Source organism: Podarcis muralis, chromosome 8, assembly GCF_964188315.1.
Source record: "Podarcis muralis chromosome 8, rPodMur119.hap1.1, whole genome shotgun sequence".
In the NCBI taxonomy this organism is placed as follows: domain Eukaryota; kingdom Metazoa; phylum Chordata; class Lepidosauria; order Squamata; family Lacertidae; genus Podarcis; species Podarcis muralis.
Genome location: NC_135662.1, coordinates 24,625,344 through 24,648,699, shown reverse-complemented (window position 1 = coordinate 24,648,699; position 23,356 = coordinate 24,625,344). Strand labels below are relative to the sequence as shown.

Sequence of the window (23,356 nt, the reverse complement as noted above, 5' to 3'; positions counted from 1 at the left end):
ATATATTTGTGTGTTTATATATATATAAACAGGAATAGAAGAATTAACATTGCAGACCTTACCAATGAGGATGGTGGTTGAGGAAACTTTGCTTCAAATGACAGATTCCCACCCCACCCCCTGGAAGTGCGTACACTTAACAGAAAGCTTACTTTGCTTAAACAAACGTTAATTCCCCCCACAGCATTCACTGGGCACTCAGACTGATTTAGCATCACTTATCCAACAGGACAGGAAACAAGGCGAGAGGTGGGCTCTGAGGCTTCTGATGTGGGATGGCAGGCTCCACAGAGGAAACTGAGCATGCTTTCCTCAAGACAAGCAGACTAATTGAAATGTAGTTTTTACACCTTTGAAATACGGGGTTTGTCTTATCAAAATGGCACACCTTAAAAAGCCAGCTAATTCCCATCACAAATGTTGATTCCTTTGTTCACATCCCTCTAGCTCTGGTGGCAATATCCATGCCACTAATGTTACATTAGGGACGCGGGTGGCGCTGTGGGTTAAACCACAGAGCCTAGGACTTGCCGATCAGAAGGTCGGCGGTTCGAATCCCCACAATGGGGTGAGCTCTCGTTTTACAGTCCCAGCTCCTGCCAACCTAGCAGTTTGAAAGCATGTCAAAGTGCAAGTAGATAAATAGGTACCGCTCTGGCGGGAAGGTAAACGGCGTTTCCGTGCGCTGCTTTGGTTCGCCAGAAGCGGCTTAGTCATGCTGGCCAGTAAAGCGAGATGAGCGGCGCAACCCCAGAGTTGGCCACGACTGGACCTAATGGTCAGGGGTCTCTTTACGTCTTTAATGTTACATTTGGTTTATATGATGTTTATGCCTTATACTGCGGTTGCCAACGTGGCAACCTGTGGGCACACAGGTACCCACTGAGACCTTCTCCCTCCCCACTCCAAAAGGGTTACAGCCTTGTGTTATACAGAAATAGGAAAAGGAAGTAACCTGCTTTCCTGACTTTTGCGGAATATATTAACCAGCTCCCTCACAATTTTGTTCTCCAAGGAATATTCGGGTTCCAGGAATGGTCTGACAGAGGATCATGACTTCCCCAATTATAGCTCTGTGTGGCCTTGTTGCATAAATCTAACATGGGCACAGCCCTTAAACTCTTGTTACATATTAAGTAGTTTTTTTAAACCCAGGAGTGATGTCTGGGAAGACGGCCATGTCCCAAAAACAGAATGTGTAAATCAGGCCAAGTATTTTCCCCATCTCCTTGGAGATACACAACAGGTTTTTTTTTTAATTTTAAAAAAATCATGTTACTTAAACCAGCATATTGATTCAAAATATTTCCAAACTGACCCTTTTTTTAAAAAAGCCTTGTTGTTTAACACTGTTGTTCTGAATTCTCCTGAAATCAACAGAAATTACCTGTCCTGAACACTGTGTGGCTTGTTATTTACAGTGTCTGGTATCAGGTTTGCTCCAGTGAGTATATGGATAAGTATTTAAAAAATAAAACTATCTGGCAGCATCTTACAAATGGTAGTTATCCTACTGTTTTCCAGCTCAGAGGAGAAACCTAAGTAGAAGTTATTCATCCATTCTACTGGCAAATTAAAAGAGGAAAAAACCCGGCAAATTGCATTGAAAGAGGTGTTTTGCCATTTCTAGGAAAGCTTCCCAGCAATGTTGAGAGTTCATTATCTGCAGCGGAACTGCACAGGGTCTTCTCTGCTGGAATGCTGCTTGAGGGTGCCCAAGAAATGCCTTTGTAACTGCTGTTTGATTTGACAGTCTGATTGTATTCGGTTTCCCTAATTCCACAGGGCTGGCCAAGCTGCCGTTGCAAGAGCTGACAGATAGTGACAGCTCCATACTCACTGCTGTTTCGAGAAACTTTGGGAGATCGCATTACAACTTTTGACTCCAGAAACTTGCATTTTCCAGGGTAGGTTGGGGTTGAGAAGCTATGCTTCTTGATAGAGAAGGCTGCTTGCTGCGCTGCTCTGTTTTAGTATTCAATTGACAAGCAGAAAGGTTGCACGTTGACATTTTGCAACCGTTGCTTTCTTCGTTCCAGGCCTGAGAGTGGACATCTCCAAGCAGGAAAATAAACAAACAAGGTTTTTAAGACAACCATATTTGTACATCTCTCACACTAGATCAATTCAACATTCTTAATTTCTTTCACCACCGTCCTAAGTCGGGCTGGGCTTTATTTTGATAAATCGTCCAAAACCTGTCTCAAGTCATATCGTGATATTGGTTTCACAGTTTTTGACCTGTCAATATATTGCAAATTGTTATGTGTGTGTGCTATGAAAAACTCACAACGTGTGAAAAACCATGAAGCCAGCCAATGCCTATACATAGCTCGATCCTTATTGCAGACATGGTGATATATCAGTATACAGAGGTACCTCAGATTAAGAACTTAATTTGTTCCGGAGGTCTGTTCTTAACCTGAAACTGTTCTTAACCTGAGGTACCACTTTAGTTAATGGGGCCTCCCGCTGCCGCCGCATCGCTGGTGCACAGTTTCTGTTCTCATCCTGAGGTAAAGTTCTTAACCCGAGGTACTATTTCTGGGTTAGTGGAGTCTGTAACCTGAAGCGTCTGTAACCTGAGGTACCACTGCATTGATCTGGCAGTAAGACATACAAGCCAATGAGGCTTATTTCTGGATGGAGGCTTCATCATCATCATTTAATAACATTTATATATCGCTTGATTGTACCCGAGGTACCACTGTATTGCAATGTTTAGCTGGTGATATATCGTGATGTTGAAAACCAGATATCACCCAGCCCTAGTCCTAAGCATGTACTTGGTTAGGAGCCAGGAGCCAGGCCGACAAGTTCCCCCATTGAGATGGGCCCAAATCTGACCCTCCAGGCCCCTGCCTAGCCATACCCCTTTTTTGCTCTGCTGTGGGCCTCCCCAAGTGTTGTTACTACAATGTGTTCATAATTCGAATGCGGGGAGGTGTAACAGAGAGGGAGAGGCGTTGCAGAGAGTGGTTTCCCAAACTGCTCTCTGAAACTCCTCCCACCCTCCTTTAAAAGAGGTGGAGCATGAGGGCGTTGTGAGGGGTAAAGGGAAAGGAGTTGTTCAGGTGCAAAGAGAGCCGGGGTCAGCCAGGTGTGGGGGAAGCAGGGTTGGCAGGTAGGTGGGATTGGCAAACAGGGGTGGCAGCCCCATATTTGTGTGTATGTACATGTGTAGACGTGTGTACACACACACACACACACACACACACACACACACACACACACACACACTGCTCTGGGAGTTTCCGTGAGGCAAAGCCGACCAGTTCAGAATCCATCAAAATGTATAGCAGAACACAACTCTGAGCCCCCAAACACAAAGAGATAACTCTTGTTGAACAAGTATGAGCAGGCTTTCAGAAATACCTCAATTTCTTCAGTTTTTCAGCCTTTGCTGCTCTATTTCCATCACAGGAAACAACCCCATAACTTAAAAACAACAACGCCATGATTCCTCTTATATTGCACATTCAGCTAACCTCTGAGCCAACTTTTTCCACAGCTGTCATAACAAGCTGACTGTTAGATGCTACTAACTGTACCGGACGCCCCCGTGTACCATGCAAGTTTCTTTCCTTTGCCCCAGGGCTTTAAAAGTCTAATCCGATGTTATCCAAGCCACCTCATGTACTCCCAGGTATATGATTTCCTGTATCCCTTGGAGGGGAATCAAACGGAAAACATCGTTAGGAAATTATTAGATTATTCACAGATTTAGGAGACCTTTCTAGCAATTAAGTGGATATTAACCTGAGCCTATTGTTTCTTTTCCACATTTCCTATTTGGCATCATGAATTAGCTCCTTTTGATCTGCAAACGTCAACAAGGATTTCTAGAAATTCTGTATAAAAATAGAAGCATTGCTCAAGCTTTCTTCATTTAGGCTCCACCCTATCTGCCTCTGTCTCTTTCTATTTAGCCTGTGATTTATGAATAAGCTCCTAGGTAATTATTTTGATGTTTTGGTGTCATTTTTGTGTTCTGACACTCTTAAGCTCACATACTTAAATTTTCTTTTATTTATTTAAAAAAAGTTCTGGGCACCAGAGTTTAAGAAAGATATTGACAAGCTGAAAGGTGTGCAGAAGAAGGCGACAGAGATGATCAAGGAATGGTCTGGAAACCAAGCCAGTTGAGGAACAGTCGAAGGAAAATTGTGTAATGCTTTGTCGGAAGTGAGTTTTGAAGGGATGGTTTTTTGGCTGCACATGTTTGCAGCCTCTATGCGACACCAGTTTATGCTAATTCATTCCCTCCAAGGTCTGATTTGTACTCGGGACATTTCGCGTAAACCTGTTAATGTTTTTCTCTTGTTCAAATGTTTTTTGTCTCAAAGTTCGCTTCCCTATCTTAATGTGCGTGGTTAAGCATGTTATCTCCCTATCTTGTATAAACTATGGAAATGACAGGTTTCATGACTCAGACTGGGCTGCAGAGTGGATGTGGCAGGAGGACAGTCCTGAGAAGCTTCATCCACCTGCTGCACTATGGTTAAGAGTTCAACCAAGGCTACCAACCACTGTGGTTTGGGCTTTATTACTCAGGAAGTCTGGGGTAGCTCAGTTGATAAATCATGAGGTTCTTAATCTCAGGGTCGTGGGTTTGAGCCCCAAGTTGGGCAAAAGATTGCAGGGCATTGCAGAGGGTTAGGTGACCCTTGTGGTCCTTTCCAACTCTGATTCTAAGAAACCAGGGATGGGGAAGGTTTACCATTCCCAAAGGCCACATTTGCATCTGGGTGGCATTTCAGGGCGACATGCCTGTGATGAGCAGGCTGGAAAATGGACAAAGCAACACATGGTATACAGTTCACGAGTTTCTACATGGCATGCCCCTCCTCATCCTGCAGGCAAGAGCCGTTATTGGAGATCAAGGACTCATTTTGGACAGGCAAAACAGCACAGGGAGGGCTGGTGAGAGGTGTTGGGGGAAGTCCTAAGACAGAGAGGTCTGGAGGCCTGTGTGTTTGCCCTCCCCACAGGTATGCGCTTCCTTATCCCTGCGCAAAACCTTGGGCTGGGTTGCTGGGCTCCCCTTTCAGTGTAGTAGCAGGGGCAGCAACAGCTAACAGGTGTCAGCTGACGCACGCCACTTTCTGCTCCCCCACAATGCATTGCCAGTTGGGGGCACTGTGTGTGTGGAACAGCAGGCGCCAGCCAGCTAGGGGACCGTTAAGAATACAGTGGTACCTCGGGTTACAGACGCTTCAGGTAACACACTCCACTAACCCAGAAATAGTGCTTCAGGTTAAGAACTTTGCTTCAGGATGAGAACAGAAATCGTGCTCCGGCAGCGCAGTGGCAGCAGGAGGCCCCATTGGCTAAAGTGGTGCTTCAGGTTAAGAACAGACCTCTGGAACAAATTAAGTACTTAACCCGAGGTACCACTGTATAGCAAGAAGAGCTTGCTGCATCAGGCCAGTAGCCCATCTGGTCTAGCATCTTGTTCTCAGTGGCCGGTCTGTGGGAGACCCTGGTGCAAAATAATTTGTCACCCCCCACACACACACATTGACAGCTTGGGGTAGCCTTGGGAGTCGTGGGCGGGCACCGCATGTCACCCCCTCAGCGATGACACCTGGGGTGGTCCGCCCCCTTCCTATGCCTCTGTGCCCCCACCCCCGCCACTCCCAAGTACCCTGAGCCATCGGGGGAAGGGGGAACAATGCCGCTTTGCCAGGGCCCTGGCATAGCGGCACAGCTTGTCCTCTGGGGCACTGGCAAAGCGGGAGCCGCTTACAGCAAGCCTGGGAGGGGGGCCCTGGCTCACAGTAAGTGGCTCGTGCCAGCGGCGGAGGCATCCAACCGTCATCCGCATGGCGCTCCAGTGGCGCCGGTGGCAAACCGCTATGTACAGCACATGTGCGGCATCGCTACGTTCCACACATGCGTTGCATGTAGCGGTTTGCCGCTGGCGCTGCTCGAATGCTGTACGGGATGGTGACGGCATCCTTTGCTCACGGCTACAGCCCCGAACGGAAGATCCTCCCCATGAGGCTGCGGCCACACGATGGCTGTTCACACTACTGCGCCCGGGCTGGGGCAGCAGGACAGGCACCCCGAGGGGTGCCTTCTTGTCACCCCCCCAAGACATGGAACCCGGGGCACACCGCCCCCCCATCCCCACCTTGTGACACCACTGGCAGCAACCAAGCACAGCAGCACTTTCAGCAGCTGCTGTTCAGAAGCGCTTCTACTTGTGGAGGCGGACTATTGTCACTAGGGGTGGTCAGATACTTTAGAGAAGACAGGTTTTGGTTTAAAGTAGAGCTGTGCTAAATAATAATAGATATTCCCCATGTGTTTCATTAGTATTCTCCATCAAGTAATGAGAAAAGGAATTACACCAGTAAATTATTAAAGGAGGAAGTAAATTTTGGTGCAAGTTCCCATGGGGTGCAGTGCAGGGCTTTGTTGTCCTCGCCGTGCTTTTGAGGTAGCCAGGAGTGAGTGTCTTTTCATTCCATGAATCAGTTCTTTGCCTGAGCTCTGCAGCCTTGCTTTTCCTGAAGATCCCATGGTGCCCAGTGTTGGGTTCTTCTGTAAGCACAAGAAAGTGGGGTGGAGTGGGTGGGGATTATTAATTGAATTTGTATACCACCTTTCACCCATAGATCTCACGTCAGCTCACAGCATAAAAATGCAATATAAAAGCACTAAATACTTAAGGAGAACAAGAGCAGAAACAAAACAAAGAAGTAATTAAATTCATCCAAGGATCACAGGGTGGTTTACAATATAAAAACACAAATATACATAGCGTGGTAACAAACAATACCAATGCCCCCTGCTGCTGCCTATTCTGTGCCTGACAGGTGCTGGCTTTAATTTGTTTTAAGTGAAGCTTTTTTATTTTTAAATAAAAATGCATTGCAGGAGGTTGCATTGCAGGAGGTTGGACTAGATGTTCCTCTGGGTCACTTCTAACACTACAATTCTATGATTCCATGATTCTATGTGAGCTCCTATGGACCTTTTTCAGGTTGGGAAGTGTAGGCAGCCTGGAGGCAGCAAGGTTTTGGAGAAATGTGTCTCCTCGCCCCCCTTCCATTAAACACCACCTATGGCAACCAAAATTCTGAAGAAGTTCTAAAGCACCTGGAGAATGAAGCAGAAAAAGAGAAGTCTCTTGTTCAGGGAAAGATAACTTTTTGAGAAACGGGGAGCCAGGTTTCAACATAGCACTAGTTTGATGGCTGTCTGGTCCAAGTCCAGTTTATAGATAAATAATAAAAAGAAGGGAGAGCAAGGGACTAAGCAGGCAACCAGGCCGCCTGGTCACAGCCTCTCTTGCTACGGTGAGATGTATTTATGTTTGAATTATGGTAGTTACATGTAAATAGACATATGCAAGTTTTATGCAAGTCTGCCTTTAGAGGGATGTGTCTCCTCTATTTGAATTACAGCAATTTCTACATGCCTGTGGGTGATTAGCTCTCCCTGTTTCGCAATGTAGCACTGTAGCAAAACACAAATGAGCAGAAATGTCATCCTGCCAAGTTAGAGAGGTGGTTGTGCAGCTGTTGGCAGCGGGTTGATGGCAAGCCTAGTTCTCCCTTGGGTTACATGGCAGGCATTGGGTCTCCAGTAGCTACCCAAAGACGCCTATGCTGCTGGCCCTGCCAAGATCATCTTGGTTTGCATTTCCTGTTCTGTATCCTTTTGTGAGGGACATCTATGGGTAGCACCTGTTCAGATCCTCCCCTCTCTTTTTTAATGCTATGAGACTTGACAGGTAGACGAAGGCTCCATGTTCAGAGTCAGTATAGCGATGAAGATCAGATGTTTGCTGGGACAAGCGGTGGTGGAAATCTGTTTGCTTTTGCGCTCTGCTTTTAAGCTTCCTGGAAGCATTTGGCTAGCCAGTTTTGAAAACAGAATGCTGGACCAGATGGCTCTTTGGTCCATCAGAGCTCTTCATATGTTGCTATTTTCTTTCTCTCTCGAGGCTGTGGATGAGCTAGCAGGGCTTGCCCTTACGGAGCAAACGGAACTGTGTGTGTGGGGATGTACTCCCTGACCTTGAGACAACTGCTATGCTGGCGATCGGAATCAAATTGTCAGCTGTCGACACAGTATTATCCATGTTGCATTCAATCACAGTGCACTGCTTCCAGCCGTTCCCCCTCCTTCTCTCCAGCCTTGGCCTAGTTCATGGGTGGCCCATGCAGTCGCCTCCAGATGTTGCTGGACTCCAACTCCCATCAGTCCCGGCCAGCACGGCCAATAGTTGGGGATGATAGGTATTGCAGTCCAGCTGTATCTGGAAGGCACCACTCTGGCCTAGTTAAAGCCCTTCTGCAGGCCTGTGTATAAAGCCTGGCCAGGGAGCTGTGGGTGACCCTGTTAATAGCCCAGTTAAACTACAAGCAACAGATAACACAGCATCTAGCTCAAAGGCCATCAAACTAGAGAAATGGTTGTGAACACCACCACCCTGGAGGGCCCGTAATGTAAGGGTTAATCTTTCCTCCCCGCTTGTAGACTCCAGATAGATTGTCCACTCACAACAATTAGGGTTTGGGGGGAATTAACTCTCCCCAGGTGCAATGTACACCCCAAAATTGTCCCCACATTGCAGTTAGACTCAGTGGGAGGAACTATTCTGCTGTAGCCTTCTATCGAGTCTAATTTCAGTGAGGAGATGGGGCCTTTCGGGTGATAACAGAGGCTGCTGGAGGTTAATGTGTGCCCGCAGGCACTGCGTTGGCGACCCTTGAATTAGCTACTCCCTTTCACCATTCTGGTGGCACAATCTTTCCTGTACAGCTATGTGTTTGTGTATTTCCCACTCGTTTCTATACAGCATACCCTTCAAGTGTCGCGATTTTCCCAGGACATCCCGGAATTGCAGAAGCCATACTGGCTTCTGATTTGATCCTGGAATGTCCCATTTTCCCCCCTCCAGCGCCACGGCCACCAAACTCGGGGAGGAGGATATGCTTGCAGTGGGGCTGTGTTCTCACTTCAGACCTCTGTCTCTTGCGACAGTGCAGCACCAGAAGACATGCATCCCAATTTCAGCAGAGGAGTGTTGGAGGGTATGATACAGCTTGTGCAGAAAGTAAGAAATACTTCCAGTGGATTGTGTCCTGTAGTCCATTAAGGAGGGGGGGATCACAAAACATACAGAAGAAAGTCCCTCCAACCTGTGCAATTTCAAAGCACTTAAAAAATAATACATGAACTAATTAGCGGCCTGCCCCTGCACGGAACAACTTGATGCTGAGAATATTCTTCTTTGTAGAATAAAGTACAATTTTGCATCTGGGATTAGTTCTTTAAAGATAAGTCTGCTTTATTCTTATGACAATTATAATTAGCTCTTAATAAGGGTTATGAAGTTTTAAAAAACTGAAACAGGGACTGGGTTTTAACTTTTTTTTTTTTTGGCAGAAAATAAAGTATTCCAGTGTGAGGTCCTATTGTTACAAAGCCTCTTAAATGTCAGTTTAGATACATCTATAGGTTTCTTTTATCTCTCCCCTACCATTCAACGCATAAGAGTGTAATATTTAGCATTCTAATTGCAGCTTGGTTAATTTTAAAAGGAACGGATAATGGTTGTGTGTCCCCTTTTATGTATAGCAATAAAGAGTATTTGATATGCATTCTGCATCTTAATTCTTTGCCATTTTTTTTCTGTTAGGAAAAGACCTTTAGAAGCTTTTCAAAGACTTCTAGATCCCAACAGTTCTTTCTTGTCAGTTTACTTAAATAATAATACTGACATATTATTGAGAGAGGATTGAGAATGCAGAGGACATAACTGAATGTGAAGCTTTAAAATAAGAGGTTGCAAAGGAGAGGCTGGCTGTCCTTACTCAACTTGATCTGCAATGTTTCTGGAGAAATGGATTACCCTCAAGAGTAGTACCACCTGGAACCTCAGCATGCCGCATGGCACCCGCTTCTAAGACTCCATCCACCAGGGGGCAGAGCTTAGTAGTAAAGGGTTTGAGCTCATGATGGCCAGAGCCAATGAGTGAAGGTGCAAAGTTCTTCCACCTGTGGATGGAACCCATAGAAAAAGCTGTGTCAAGGCGCACTGCTTTCTCGTGTGCTAAAAGTTGCCGGCCATCAAACAATACATCCATACAGCATACTCACTAGACAGCAATGCTTCATTCCATTGGTAGTCCTTTAAGCTGAACTAAAGTGAGGGTTGGTGTCTTCAGTTGTTCTCATTTAGCTTTAAAGATGACCACCCACAAACTGGCCTCGCCTTTCTGCAACTTCGCAACTTTCGCTTCGCAATTTTCGCACGCTCCCAAACTGGAGCAGCCCTTGAACAGCTTTATGACTGCCTGTTATCTTTCCCTCTCCCTCCTACAGATTGACCCATAAAATTTAGAGCGGAGAAAAATGAAGCTTCTGTATTTAATAGCTCTCATTTGCCTGTTTCCTCAAAGCGAAGAGAATCCATTAAGCAGTGACAATGCCGGCCCCCGAAGATCATTTGAAGACATTAAGAGGGAAATAGCGGTCTATTCAGATGTTGCTAAGAAGATTATCGACCTTGCCATCCATGGCAAGGCTCAGAACAGATCCTATGAAAGGCTTGCATTCTTTGTGGACACTTTCGGGCCTAGAGTGAGTGGTTCCAGAAATCTAGAACTAGCTATCCAGTACATGCACAAAGTCTTGAAGGAAGATGGCCTGGAAAATGTCCACCTGGAGCCAGCAAAAATCCCACACTGGGAAAGGGGGGAAGAGTCAGCAATGATGATGAAACCACGGAACTACAGCATTGCCCTTCTAGGGCTTGGTGGCAGCATTGGGACTCCTCCAGAAGGTAATGTCTGAGTTTGCTGAATTATTTTAGGGTATATGTACACTTCCCCACCAAGCGAGATATAACAAATCAATAAAATACAAAATTAAAATTCCAAGAGTTGAAATGCATTAAAACAGCAACAGAAAGTTGTGGGAAACATCAGTTGTAACAAACACCTTTGTTAGAGTCAAAGAATAATTTTTTTCTCTTTCCACGGCCAAAAATGAGTAATTGCAGTGAGACTTCTGTTTGCTGCATATCTCACTAATAAGCAATGGAGGAATCGATTTCAGTTCCCCATTTTTTCCAGTCTTAAGTTCAGTTTCCAATATTTCTGCATCATCTGCATTTTAGGGTATGTTTCTCCTAATCTACACATTTTTGTATACAACTTCGGCCAATATTGACATTTTTCCAAGCAGTTTCCCCGAAAGTTCATTTTCATATGTTCTTTTCATTAATATAGCCGCTCTTATACACACTTTACTCCTAATATACACATTTTTTTGTGCATACAAAACTTGAAGAGAAGCATGAATTTGGAAGGATGGTTGTGTTTCTGTTTGCATATTGTTTTTGGAGGTGTGGATTTGGTAGGTTTGCATTAAAATGCAAACTGAAATAAACTCCCCTCCCTATCACAAACCTATTGCTGCTCTTTGCCTGGTGTGTCAAAATGATCTTTTGCATAAACAGTTGCATATTTGGAAGTCCCTGTGAACACCTTGGTGTGGAAAACATGAAGTGGGTGTTTGTGTTTATTAGGGCTCTCTGTGAATGTACATTGGGCTATGAAATATTTGAGGTGTTTTTCTTACCAGTCGACCCTCAACATATCATATTCCCCAGCCCCCTGGTGACTAACCATTCCCCCCTCCCTGCTTTGACCATCAAGAGAAATGGGGAGCACATCATGGAAAACGTAGTCCTGGAAAGAAATATAAAGTTAGAAAAGAAAGCATTTTCCTCGATACACATTGGCTTCCTCCCATCTTAGTGGAAACTTCTATAGGTATCGGAGCCAATTCCAACAAAATGATTTTCCTCTGTGGAAGAATACTTGTGAAACTTTGTCAGGCTGCAAAATCCACATATTTTTCTGGCGAGATCCGTGAGCAGTAGCAGACCTGAGTTAATTCCCTGCTCTCAGATCTCTCTTGCAGAATCCGCTTGGACTCGTCATCCTGATGTAGTCTTGGAACCTTGCCTCAGCCATGACTGTTAATCTGCAACCCTAAGCAGATCCTGCAGGAAATAAGTCCCCGCAAATCTACTGAGATGTTCTTCTGAGCAAACCTGAAACCTGCTTTGGGTAGAGCTACCTGGAGCCTTCGCCACCACAGGGCACCAGAAAAAAAGTAGCTTGCCAAAGGGCCAAATTAGATGAGATGGTAAATGTGTTTAACATGTCTTAGTTTTTATTTAAACAGTGGGGGAAGGAATAAGAAGAAGAGGAGGAGTTTGGATTTGATATCCCGGTTTATCACTACCCGAAGGAGTCTCAAAGTGGCTAACAATCTCCTTTCCCTTCTTCCCTCACAACAAACACTCTGTGAGGTGAGTGGGGCTGAGAGACTTCAGAGAAGTGTGACTAACCCAAGGTCACCCAGCAGCTGCATGTGGAGGAGCGAAGACGCAAACCCGGTTCACCAGATTATTAGTCTACCACTCTTAACCACTACACCACACTGGTGTACCATGGTGCCTGGGAAGAGGGCTTTAATCCCACTCACCCCATCCCTGGTTCTGCAGTTAATGATGTAAGAAGGCGTCATATACTGTAGTGTCCTGTATTCATCACATGCACCACTGTTTCCATTTTACTGCAGTTCCTCTTCAATTGATGCTTTTTGTATCTGTCTGTTATCCACACTCCCATCACCATAGGAGTGTTCTTGCAAATTCACTTGACTCTCCCTATTTTTAAAAATGTATTTTTTTTAAAAAAAATGAGGGGACATGTTTCCTATGTTTTCTGTTCTTAGAAAACTCAGCATAGCATTTTTTAAAAAAATCAATTTTGGGCAATTTGATGGGGCTTGTACAGGCTGTGAAAGGGAGGCAGCATCTCGAGGCCTCCCTAGCAGGTGACATATTTCATTAATTCAGCAAGGAGCTGTCAGGAATAGCTCCTGTTCTTCCTCACCTTGATGAACAATCATGAGCACATGTTATTATGTTTTCATCGCTTGATGCGGTGTGTAAATGGAGCACTGGGATGAATTACCTGGTGCCAATTCTGCTCATCTGTTACCGAAGCGGATATGTCATGTAGATTGCAGTGCCAGCCAGCACAGACTTCAATCCCCCCCCCCCTTTTCTTTTCCTACTGGAAAATGAAAATCTGCAGATCCCTGGCTTCATTTTTACCGGATCTTTGGATGATCCTGTCACTGAGACATTTCTTAGGTACACGGCTGCCCTCTTCATTAGAAACTGCTGCAGCCTATCAGTTCACCTCCCTTGGATGCCAAGCAAACTTCAGTAGATTTCTCACTCAGTACTCAGATTTGGCATGCTTGGCACTTGGCGGGGGACGGTTTGGGGAGGGGGAGTTTGGAAACCCAGACAGCCTGCCAAGTTAGATTTTTCTCACCTTTCTTATCTATTCCTAGAATCAAACTTCAAGGTCTGCCCACAACCTTTCATAATTTATTTCCCCCCTAGTTGTAGGCAGAAGCAGCATATTTTCGATGTGTAATGAATTTTCAATAGGAAACCAATTTTGTGTGACCTGGTCTGAGCTGCAGCCCGGTCGGCGTCTGCACTGCTATTTTTCTAGAAAGAGAGGTTCTGGAACTCACCATGAACACCTCCCTCTTTCTCTTAGCATGGCAATGGCACCCACCTGAGAGCTGCTGGAACTGAGTTCCGGTGAGTTCCCCCTGAAGAAAATGTCCTGGACATTTGGTGTGTCTCACTGCCCACTGTGGCGTTTGATCCTAAGTGGGTCATAAGGAAAGGGTTAAAATGAGTGTGATGTGATTGGCCAGTGGAAACTGATAGAAGGAGTTGGAGTGAGAGTGGTGTGGTGTGAAAGTCAGTTGAGAGTTGGGAGTTGGAGAAGGAAGAGGGAGGATATAAGTCTGTGGGTTGGTCGAGTTGTGTGGTGAGAGAGTGAGAGGAATTGTTAGGTGGAGTCAGATAGATATTTGGTTGGGATAATCAGTTTGACGTTGTTAGGAACGAATAGGACAGTTAAGGAACTAAGATTAAGAAACTGCCAAGAAAAATTAACTGAAACCATAAGCTTGTTCGTGCCTATAAAATAACCTTGATTATTTGTTAATGTTAACAACTGACTGGACTCCATGTGTCCCCGTGAGAAACGGGTTGGTGGCAGTGGAGAAAGCAATTACAGTGGTGGCACAGGGTCAATAGACCGTCAAACGTCCGGGGACCCTGTGTGATCGCCACACCCACGTCACAATATCTCCCCGCCGTTATTATTTCAGTCCTGCCTGGATTGGATTTCAAGCCTCTTGCCAACACGCAGCGTCCCTCCAGCACCTTCCTCTTTTTGGGTTAAAACGAAACAAAACTGAATCGAGAGCAACTGGACAGCATCCGCACACCGGCAGCACTGAACTTCCTGCTTCCTGGTTGTTTATAAGCTTGTCCTTTGGTCTTGCATCAGATCAAACGCAGTGGGAGCAACTAAAGGAGCTCGGAAGGATAGGGATGATTGCGGATTTAATTCAGTCCGTGTTTCTATGTGAACCCAACCAGGTTTGCGCTTCCTGTGCTGGTTCATAGAGTGGAATGTGAAGAACTCCCAAAGGATCTTAGCCGACTGGGTGAGCGGGCATTAAAATGACAAATGTGATTCAATGTGAGCAAATGTATAGTGGTCCACATATGGGCAAAACAACAACAACAACAACAACAACAACAACAACAACAACTTTGCATAGAATTGTAGAGTTGGAAGGGACTCCAAGGGTTAACCCTTGGTGGGGTTTGGGGCTGCAGTGCGCCCTTCTGTGCCACTTGCAGGTGGCACCTCTTCCACAGCTTTGGGGGTGGGATGGGGGCCCTCTCCCCGGCAGCAGATGCCTCAACGTTGCTCCGCAGCCGGCCGAACGAGCTCTGGGCAGCTGGCAAGGCCTCTGTTTGTATCTAGAGGAAAGTTCATAAGTCGAGGCACCTACTGAGTGTCATAACTGGAATTGTATGTAAGTAGAGCCGTGCGTAAGTCGAGGTTCCACTGTAATTACAATTCACAGTTACAAATTGAAGAACAGAAAGGAGACTCTAGTGCTTTTTCATTCTTTCCTTTGGCCTTGGCACAAACCAAGTGTGTAAGGGGGGTGACATTTGTTCCAGCATTTAGCTTTTACTGACGTGTTTTGCGGCTTCTAGGTGAAATGCACAGTGGTCGAATTCCAGGCATCCCTTACGACTTCTATATTTAGCAGCCGAGCCTTGCTCTTGTTGTTGAACAGTTTCCACTTACTTCTGTAACTCGTCTGCAAGATTGGATCTTGAGCATTGTGGTCATCTTGCGAACGATTTTGTAAAAACCATGAAACGTGGTTCCCAAATGTATACTCAGTGAAAATATATGTAGTATGAGCACACACACAAAAAAAACCATCCCATCTGGTTACCACTGTTACCTATAAAGATTTATTTGTTCTCTCAGGCAAGGCCACAGAGTAGGCAGAGAGGAAATGTTTATAGTGGGTGTTTTCTGTTTTGTTTTTACTTTTTGCTTAAGAGTTTATTTGTACTAGAAATTCAGAAACTGCAGATCTTTGGGGTTATTTTTTTTTTTTTAAAGAGAAGAAGCAAAGCCTACTGAGAGGAATTACTGCAGGCTGGCCACTGCTTTTGTGTTTTTATAAATCACTTGCACATCCACCCATGGGTTAAAAAATATCTGTATATGAAAAACATTGGTTTCATTTCAAAGAGGACTTCATGAAAGAGAATTTCCTGGCAGATTCTGCCCTTTATAATAATGTTTCATGTTACTCAGCAACCAAGCAAAACAATGGTCAGATTGTATCAATACTTTGAAGCTGTGTGGTGTGTTTAAAATGGAAATAATTGAAGCCCTGCAAATCTATATTCCTGACAGGAGACATAATGTCATTGTCCCTTGTTTTATTTTATTGAATTCTAGCGTATTGCAGGAATGATAAAAGGCACACATGCGTTATCTTGGAAATATGGGAGTGTTAACTGTGCTGGGAACTGCTATTCCCTAAGGCCTATGGGTCAGCTTCCCCTCTGTCATATGGCTGGCCATCCCAGGTTAAGACTCTTCTAATGCAGCCACCTTTCCTCTTCCTTAGAAATGTACACATTGCTGTCATCTTGCATATCCATGCACAGGGCTGGTCCTACCATTAGGCAGGGTGAGGCAGTTGTCTCAGGCAGTGTATTTGGGAGTTGCTTCCAGACCACCCGTTTATTGCGCACGGATCTTGATTGGTTTGCAAAAAGTATGCAGGGAGGTTAGACACTAAGTGTTGACTCTGATTTAGGGAACTTTAATTACGTTGCATCAACAAATGTGTCCCGTACTTCTCAGTGTGTTTTCCCATCACTCTCCTTATCACAATAAGTCCAGGTTTTTGGGGGAGGAACAGGGTTTGTTTTGCAACAGCTCCAAACCAACTTGAATTGCACAACCTGAACTTGACAGTACATGACTGAATCCCATTTGAAGAGCCTTGGGTGACATGAAAGAGGAGCAAATTGTTAGGTATTTAACTTATTACTACCATAAGGAGAAGGGACGCGGGTGGCGCTGTGGGTTAAACCACAGAACCTAGGACTTGCTGATCAGAAGGTCAGTGGTTCGAATCCCTGTGACGGGCTGAGCTCCCATTGCTCTGTCCCGGCTCCTGTCAACCGAGCAATTTGAAAGCTTGTCAAAGTGCAAGTAGATAAATAGGTACCACTCCGGTGGGAAGGTAAATGGCATTTCCGTGCGCTGCTCTGGTTCGCCAGAAGCGGCTTAGTCACACTGGCCACATGACCCGGAAGCTGTATGCCGGCTCCCTCGGCCAATAAAGCGAGATGAGCGCCGCAGCCCTAGAGTCGGCCACGACTGGGCCTAATGGTCAGGGGTCCCTTTACCTTTACCATAAGGGGAAGAATAGATCCCTGTGGGTACTATATGCCTTGACATGTGGGGACGGGGGCACTATTTCCTGCTTCATCTAAGTTAGCGAAGTGTCTGGCTCTGCCCCACTACCATGGGAGCTGCCTCAAGTTGGGGTTTTTGGTGCCATTATTGGCAGAAGAGTGGAAGACAGAACAGATCTGACCCATGAGCCAACAGTGCACTTTTGCAAGAACAAAAGAGAAGCCTGCTGGATCAGGCCAATGGCTCATCTGGCCCTGCATCCTGTTCTCATAGTGGCCCACCAGATGTCAGTGGAATGTGCAGGATGTGTACCAAAGCTCTTCCTGGTACCTTGTGTCCCATCTTGATTAATGGGAGGTAGGGATGGTGGAGAAATTTGGCCCAGTTCACATTTTAAAGAAATCCTAATTTGAGAAACAGTATACATCTGAAATGCAACTGTCCTTCAAAATTCGCACGCAGTTCTTGAACAAAAAAATGTGTGCAGAAATGCATATAGCGGGGGGGGGGGGGGAATGTGCATACAAATGCATATATTAGTGAAAATAACATACCCAAAAGCATTTGGTTAAGGGAAAGTGCTTGCAAAAATGTGTGTAGTCGGAGGAATCTACACTAAAATGCTGATGGATTGTCATAGCAATATTCCTTTTAATATAAAAATTGCAAACAGATGCAATAATGTAGAGAACTTAAAACTGGAATATGAGAATCAGAGGAAAACGGGAGGAGATGCCATTTAGATTTTTTCAGGCACTGAAATGTCTTTGGCCAGGCTGTCTCCATAACTGTCCCAATTTTTCATTTTCAGGCATTACGGCTGAGGTCTTAGTGGTGACTTCCTTTGACGACCTGCACCAAAAAGCTCAGGAAGCCCATGGAAAGATCATTGTTTACAACCAGCGGTTTGTCAGCTATGGTGAAACAGTCCAGTACAGAGTTCGAGGAGCAGTGGAAGCAGCTAAAGTGGGAGCGAAGGCATCTCTTATCAAGTCTATTACTCCGTTTTCCATCCATAGGTAAGGGCTTGGTGCTTGGTGCGAATCAGACTTCACCTCTTTTTTCATCTTTCATCTGGGTGGGGCAATCCTGTGGCAAGATCTGCTGGGATGAGCACCTCAGGATGCAGTGGATCTCTGGCAGCCGGCTGATTCGTGGCTTAGCTAGCATTAATCCTCAACCCCAGCTCAGCTAAAGATACGCTGATGTAACTTGCTCATCCTGGCTCAGCTAGTTGAGCAAAAGCTGGTTCATATTCCCAAAAAGGGGCATTCTGGGGGTGTAGAGGGGGCAGGACTAGAGAGAGTAGACTTAGACTGGATTCGTGACCTGGAAACTTGGCATGGAACGCTATTTTAAAGGTTTGTTTTCCCTCTGCCAGGTGTAGGCAGAGCAGCAGCAGCCGCTTCTCTCCTGAACGGTGTTTGGATCAGGTGTAACTTGATGCCTACTTAGCTTCCACTGGCCTGCTTTATGCCTGCTTCATGTACACAGGATCACTCCCTTAGTGTTTCAGATTGCCTCCATGCTCTGAGGCAGGCTTGCTCCCAATAAAGAAAGGATATTTGGATTGGAACCATTTGCTGTGTATATTATATTGTTGTTTTACTGGTAGTTCAGGTTTGGAATTTGACCTCCAAAGACTCTCAATAGCTAGAGCCCCAGGCGTTATTCGTGAAATTCCTGGCTATGTGATGAGAATGTTGAACGTCATCCTTTTAAACGTATTTAGCACAAGTTATGGCACATAGTTGAGACAGTAGAGCATGAGACTCTTAATCTGGGGATCGTGGGTTTGAGCCCCACTTTGGGCAAAATATCCCTTTTAAAAAAAAAAAATTCAGTTTTCAAAATAACATTTTTACTTTTGTAAATACATATCCAATCCAAATTTGCCTTTAAATGACTCCCCTCTCCCCAGTTTCCATTTCCCCCTTTTTATTCTCCTTGCATATAATTATATTTCTCTAATTTCAACTTCTTTTCTCTCCCTAATTCTGTTATTAGTTCATAAACGTTACATCAAACCTGCTAATGTTTCAACATTTTTACAGTGTTCTTTAAAGTAATCTATAAAGTTTTCCCATTATTGATTGAATTTTTCCTCATCTTGGTGCCTGATCTTCAAGGTAAGTTTAGCCATTTCGGCGTAGTCTTTCACCTTAGTCATCCATTCTTCTGTCGTTGGGACATTCTCTTCTTTCTACTTCTGGGCAAGTAACATTCTAGCTGCTGTAGTCAAATACATAAACAGTCTCTTTTGCTTCCTTGGCACTTCTCCTATTACCCCTAGTAAAAAAGCACCTGGTTTTTAAACAAATGTACTCTTAAACATTTTTTCAGTTTCCTTGTATATCATTTCCCAGAAGCCCTTTATATTTTTACACATCTGCCACATATCAAAAAATCTACCTTCTTTCTCCTTACATTTCCAGCATAGTTTAGAAGAATTTTTATACATCTTAGCAAGTTTTACTAGAGTCAAATACCATCGGTACATCATTTTCATATTATTTTCTTTTAATGAATTACGGGCTGTGAATTTTAAATTCTCTTCTCCACAGCTTTTCCCTTGATTCAAGTGGTATATTGTAACCTATGTCTTGGGGCAAATTGCAGGGAGTTGGACTAGACGGCTTCCTCGGTCCCTTCCAACTCTATCATTCTATGACTAACTTTTGCTTTGGAGTAATACCAATGACCCCAATAGCATTGAGAGGAGAAGCAGTCCAAATCAAATGTAAACCATTGGAGAAGGGGGTGGGGAAAAATGAAGGCCTGCCCAACTTACCGTATTTTTCCATGTATAAGATGCCCCCATGTATGAGACGACCCCTATTTTTTTAGCCCAAAATTAAGAAATACAGTGGTACCGCTGGTTATGAACTTAATTTGTTCTGCAGGTCCGTTCTTAACCTGAAACCATTCTTAACCTGAGGTACCACTTTAGCTAATGAGGCCTCCCGCTGCTGCCATGCCGCTGCCGTTTTCTGTTCTCATCCTGGGGCAAAGTTCTTAGCCCAAGGTACTATTTCTGGGTTAGTGGAGTCTGTAACCCGAGGTGTTTGTAACCTGAGGTACCACTGTAAATAATTGCAACATTCTGTGTATAAGACAACCCCCAATTTTAAACTTGGGGGGAAATATACAGTGGTACCTCGGGTTAAGAACTTAATTCATTCCGGAGGTCCCTTCTTAACCTGAAACTGTTCTTAACCTGAGGTACCACTTTAGCTAATGGGGCTTCCCGCTGCCGCTGTGCCACCAGAACATGATTTCTGTTCTTATTCTGAAGCAAAGTTCTTAACCCGAGGTACTATTTCTGGGTTAGCAGAGTCTGTAACCTGAAGCATCTGTAGCCCGAGGTAGCACTGTAGTCTTATACACTGAAAAATCCAGTACGTTCTTTAAAATGTCTGCTGGAACAGATGCCTCTCCATGCCTACAGATGCAAGGCTGGCTCAGTTTTACTGCCTGAAGTGAAGTAGCAAATATGTATTTATAAAGGTATATACCACCCTCTCATAAGATATTGGGGCATGAATGCGAATGTACACACAAGTCAAGGTGCATAATGCCCAAGGGTAGCAAGTTATTGTGACACCAGAGGCAGAAAATAAACCAAGCCGCCTCTCACCCTAGCAGTGAAAATATATCAACAAGAAATCAAAAAGGACTTAAATTAGTTTTAGTTTCCATAAGCTATAATTATTATTATTTTTTTTGGTAGAAATAGTGATATTATTCCTTATTAGCTATTCCTAAGTTGAGGTGCTTCCCTTATCACAAAGTAATGTTAAGGGACATTTCTACTATCTCTGTTTTACAGAGTGGGGAGTTGAGAGGCAGTAATTTGCTCAAGGCCATCCCAGGGGCTGCAATTTGAATTCAAGTGTCCTAGTTTCAAGTAAGAATCTGATGGTCAATTTGGTTCCTCCTGTTTGTTACTTCAAGAAATTATTTTCATTGTTCCCAAATTCAACATTGCCTAGAATCAAAATTGACAGCTTTTTGCATACAGGTTCTGTGATACTAGGATATTTCCAAACATCCACCAAAATTTATCTTTATTGACTAAAACTAGACATATGTGAAACCTCCTCTGAGAGGTTATTGGTAGCATTATTGACTCTTTTGGCTTCTCTCAAGAAATAACAAGCACATTCATTACAAATTTTGCTTTAGACCAAACATTAGTGCTAACTGAAACAAGGACACATTTTGCTTTGTTTTGACTGTATGTTTTTATATATTTTTTCCAACCCAGAGGAGTCCATTTTTTGAGGCATCATGAAGACTGGCCCTATCATTAGCCAGTGGGGTGACTGCCTTAGGTAGAACATGCTAAAGGGTGGTGTTGAGGGAGCAGAGACAGAGATCTTTGTGCCAGGCGACTGGCCCTGCGTTCCATAAGCTACTTAGTGGAGGATGTTGACACATTACTAGTGTTCAAGATTCAGTTGCCACTCCAGTTGGCTTCTGTACGTGGAATTAGTAGGGAGGGCATCTTGTCTTTCACCTCAGGCAGCAGAACATCTTGGATCTGATCACTTTGGCAAATGTAAGGTGTACTTTGGCCTTTTCACTGTAAAGAAATGAAGCAATTGCTTATTCTCACCCCACAGCATATGAAAATTGAATCATGGCATTTCAGAAATGAGCTCTATCTAACATTTATGATATGCAAGTGGATTGTAAAAACAGTAGAAAACTAGTGAGGGCCTTTTGAGACAGCCTGTCTGCAGTCCTGGCTATTAAAATGGGTTGAGCTTCAGACTATTGGTCCTGATTTCTGAAAACCAGAAAATTGTGGGGGGTTTTGCAGGGAAAGCGTAGATTTACTAAAAAAACCAACAGGACCAAAAGAAAAAGTCTGCTATTGTGAGTCTGCTATTACTGGTCAGTCTGTCAGTCTGTCTATCCTGGTAGTGTCTACTATAACTGGCAATGGCCCTTCAAGTTCTTTGGCAGAAGCCTTGAGTCTTGCCAGCTATACTGAAGTGTTGAACTGTGGGAACTTGTGAGTGTGTGTGTGTGTGTGTTTCAAATTTACAAATTTAATAGGTAAAGGTAAAGGGACCCCTGACCATTAGGTCCAGTCGTGACCGACTCTGGGGTTGCGGCGCTCATCTCGCTTTATTGGCTGAGGGAGCCGGTGTACAGCTTCTGGGTCATGTGGCCAGCATGACTAAGCCGCTTCTGGCGAACCAGAGCAGCACACGGAAATGCCGTTTACCTTCCCGCTGGAGCGGTACCTATTTATCTACTTGCACTTTGACGTGCTTTCGAACTGCTAGGTTGGCAGGAGCAGGGACCAAACAACGGGAACTCACCCCGTCGCGGGGATTCGAACCGCCGACCTTCTAATTGGCAAGCCCTAGGCTCTGTGGTTTAACCCACAGCACCACCCGTGTCCCAAATTTAATACACAATACTTATTTTCCAATTAATATTCATTTATCATTTAGCTTCCCCTCCAACCCTCCATGGTTTCCCCATATTTTCTAACATTGCTGCATATTATAATTACTGAATACCCCATTCTTTCTGCTTGTTCTCAGATACATGTTTTATTGTAGTTCTTCATTCAAATCCTATTTGCGTTTTTACATGTTTACAATAGCTCTTTAGCTACTCTACAAAAGGTTACCAATCCTCCTCTTATACATGCAGAGCCTGTGCTCTGTCTTTTATGGGACTTCTCAGAAAAGAGTAGCTGCAGTAGCCATCTTTAAAAAGCAGCCATGCTTGATGGGTCTGTGGGTTTTTCTTCCTAGAGCATTTGGTCATAGTAGAAAAAAGTTGCAAGACAAGTTAATACCACGGCTGCATTCACAAGGTCAATTAATTCCATCTCCCCAACATTATCCTGTTAATTTCACATTAAATTTGAGTTTTCACACAATGTAAAATCCAAAAATCTAGCAGAACATAGTGGAAGTTTAGTGCTCATTTCCATGTTAATCACTGTCAGAAAAATATGCATTTGCAGCCCCATTAACCCAGAAAATGGCAGGAACAAAGTGGTGAAATTTAGGGTGGCATCCTTTCATACAGTTCTTTCCTGTCATTCTCATGGATCAATCATGAGGGAAAGGGTGGGGAAGTACAGAGCTGGCTCACCCATGAGGCAAGGCGAGGTGACCACCTCAGGCGGCAGAATCCACAGGGGCAGAGGATCTGGCCTTCAAGGAATGCATCTGCTGCTGCTGATACTGCTGGGGCAACAACAGCTGTGGTGTGCTCCTTCGCAGCAGTCCCCCCAACCATGCCTCTGTTAGAATTCCTGCTCCTTGATTGCAGTCATGGGATTGTTGTCTTTCACATGATGGTGTATATTTTGACTCCACTGAGTGGGAAGTGATGGAGACAGGATGTTTGTGTTACTGTGTTCCGTGAAGTGGGACTATTGTCCTTTGTTCTTTCTCTTTGCTGTCTGATGCTAGGGAGAGAGCGAGCCATGTTGCAGT

The 23,356-nt window shown here is 44.5% G+C and overlaps 1 protein-coding gene across 5 annotated transcripts in view; it reads left to right on the top strand.

Annotated features, from left to right (window-relative positions):
* The window catches only part of CPQ (carboxypeptidase Q), a 160,818-nt gene that overhangs the window by 14,508 nt on the left and 122,954 nt on the right, over positions 1-23,356 (top strand). For 3 of the 5 annotated variants that reach the window (XM_077932831.1, XM_077932834.1, XM_028736444.2), the window contains 2 exons: positions 10,345-10,804; positions 17,698-17,905. In XM_077932831.1, the coding sequence (XP_077788957.1) occupies positions 10,375-10,804; positions 17,698-17,905 (638 nt within the window). In that variant the 5' untranslated portion in view covers positions 10,345-10,374. Of the gene's footprint in view, positions 1-1,785; positions 1,908-8,950; positions 9,074-10,344; positions 10,805-17,697; positions 17,906-23,356 lie in introns of those variants that run through there. The other 2 variants (XM_077932833.1, XM_077932832.1) reach the window with 2 other exon arrangements.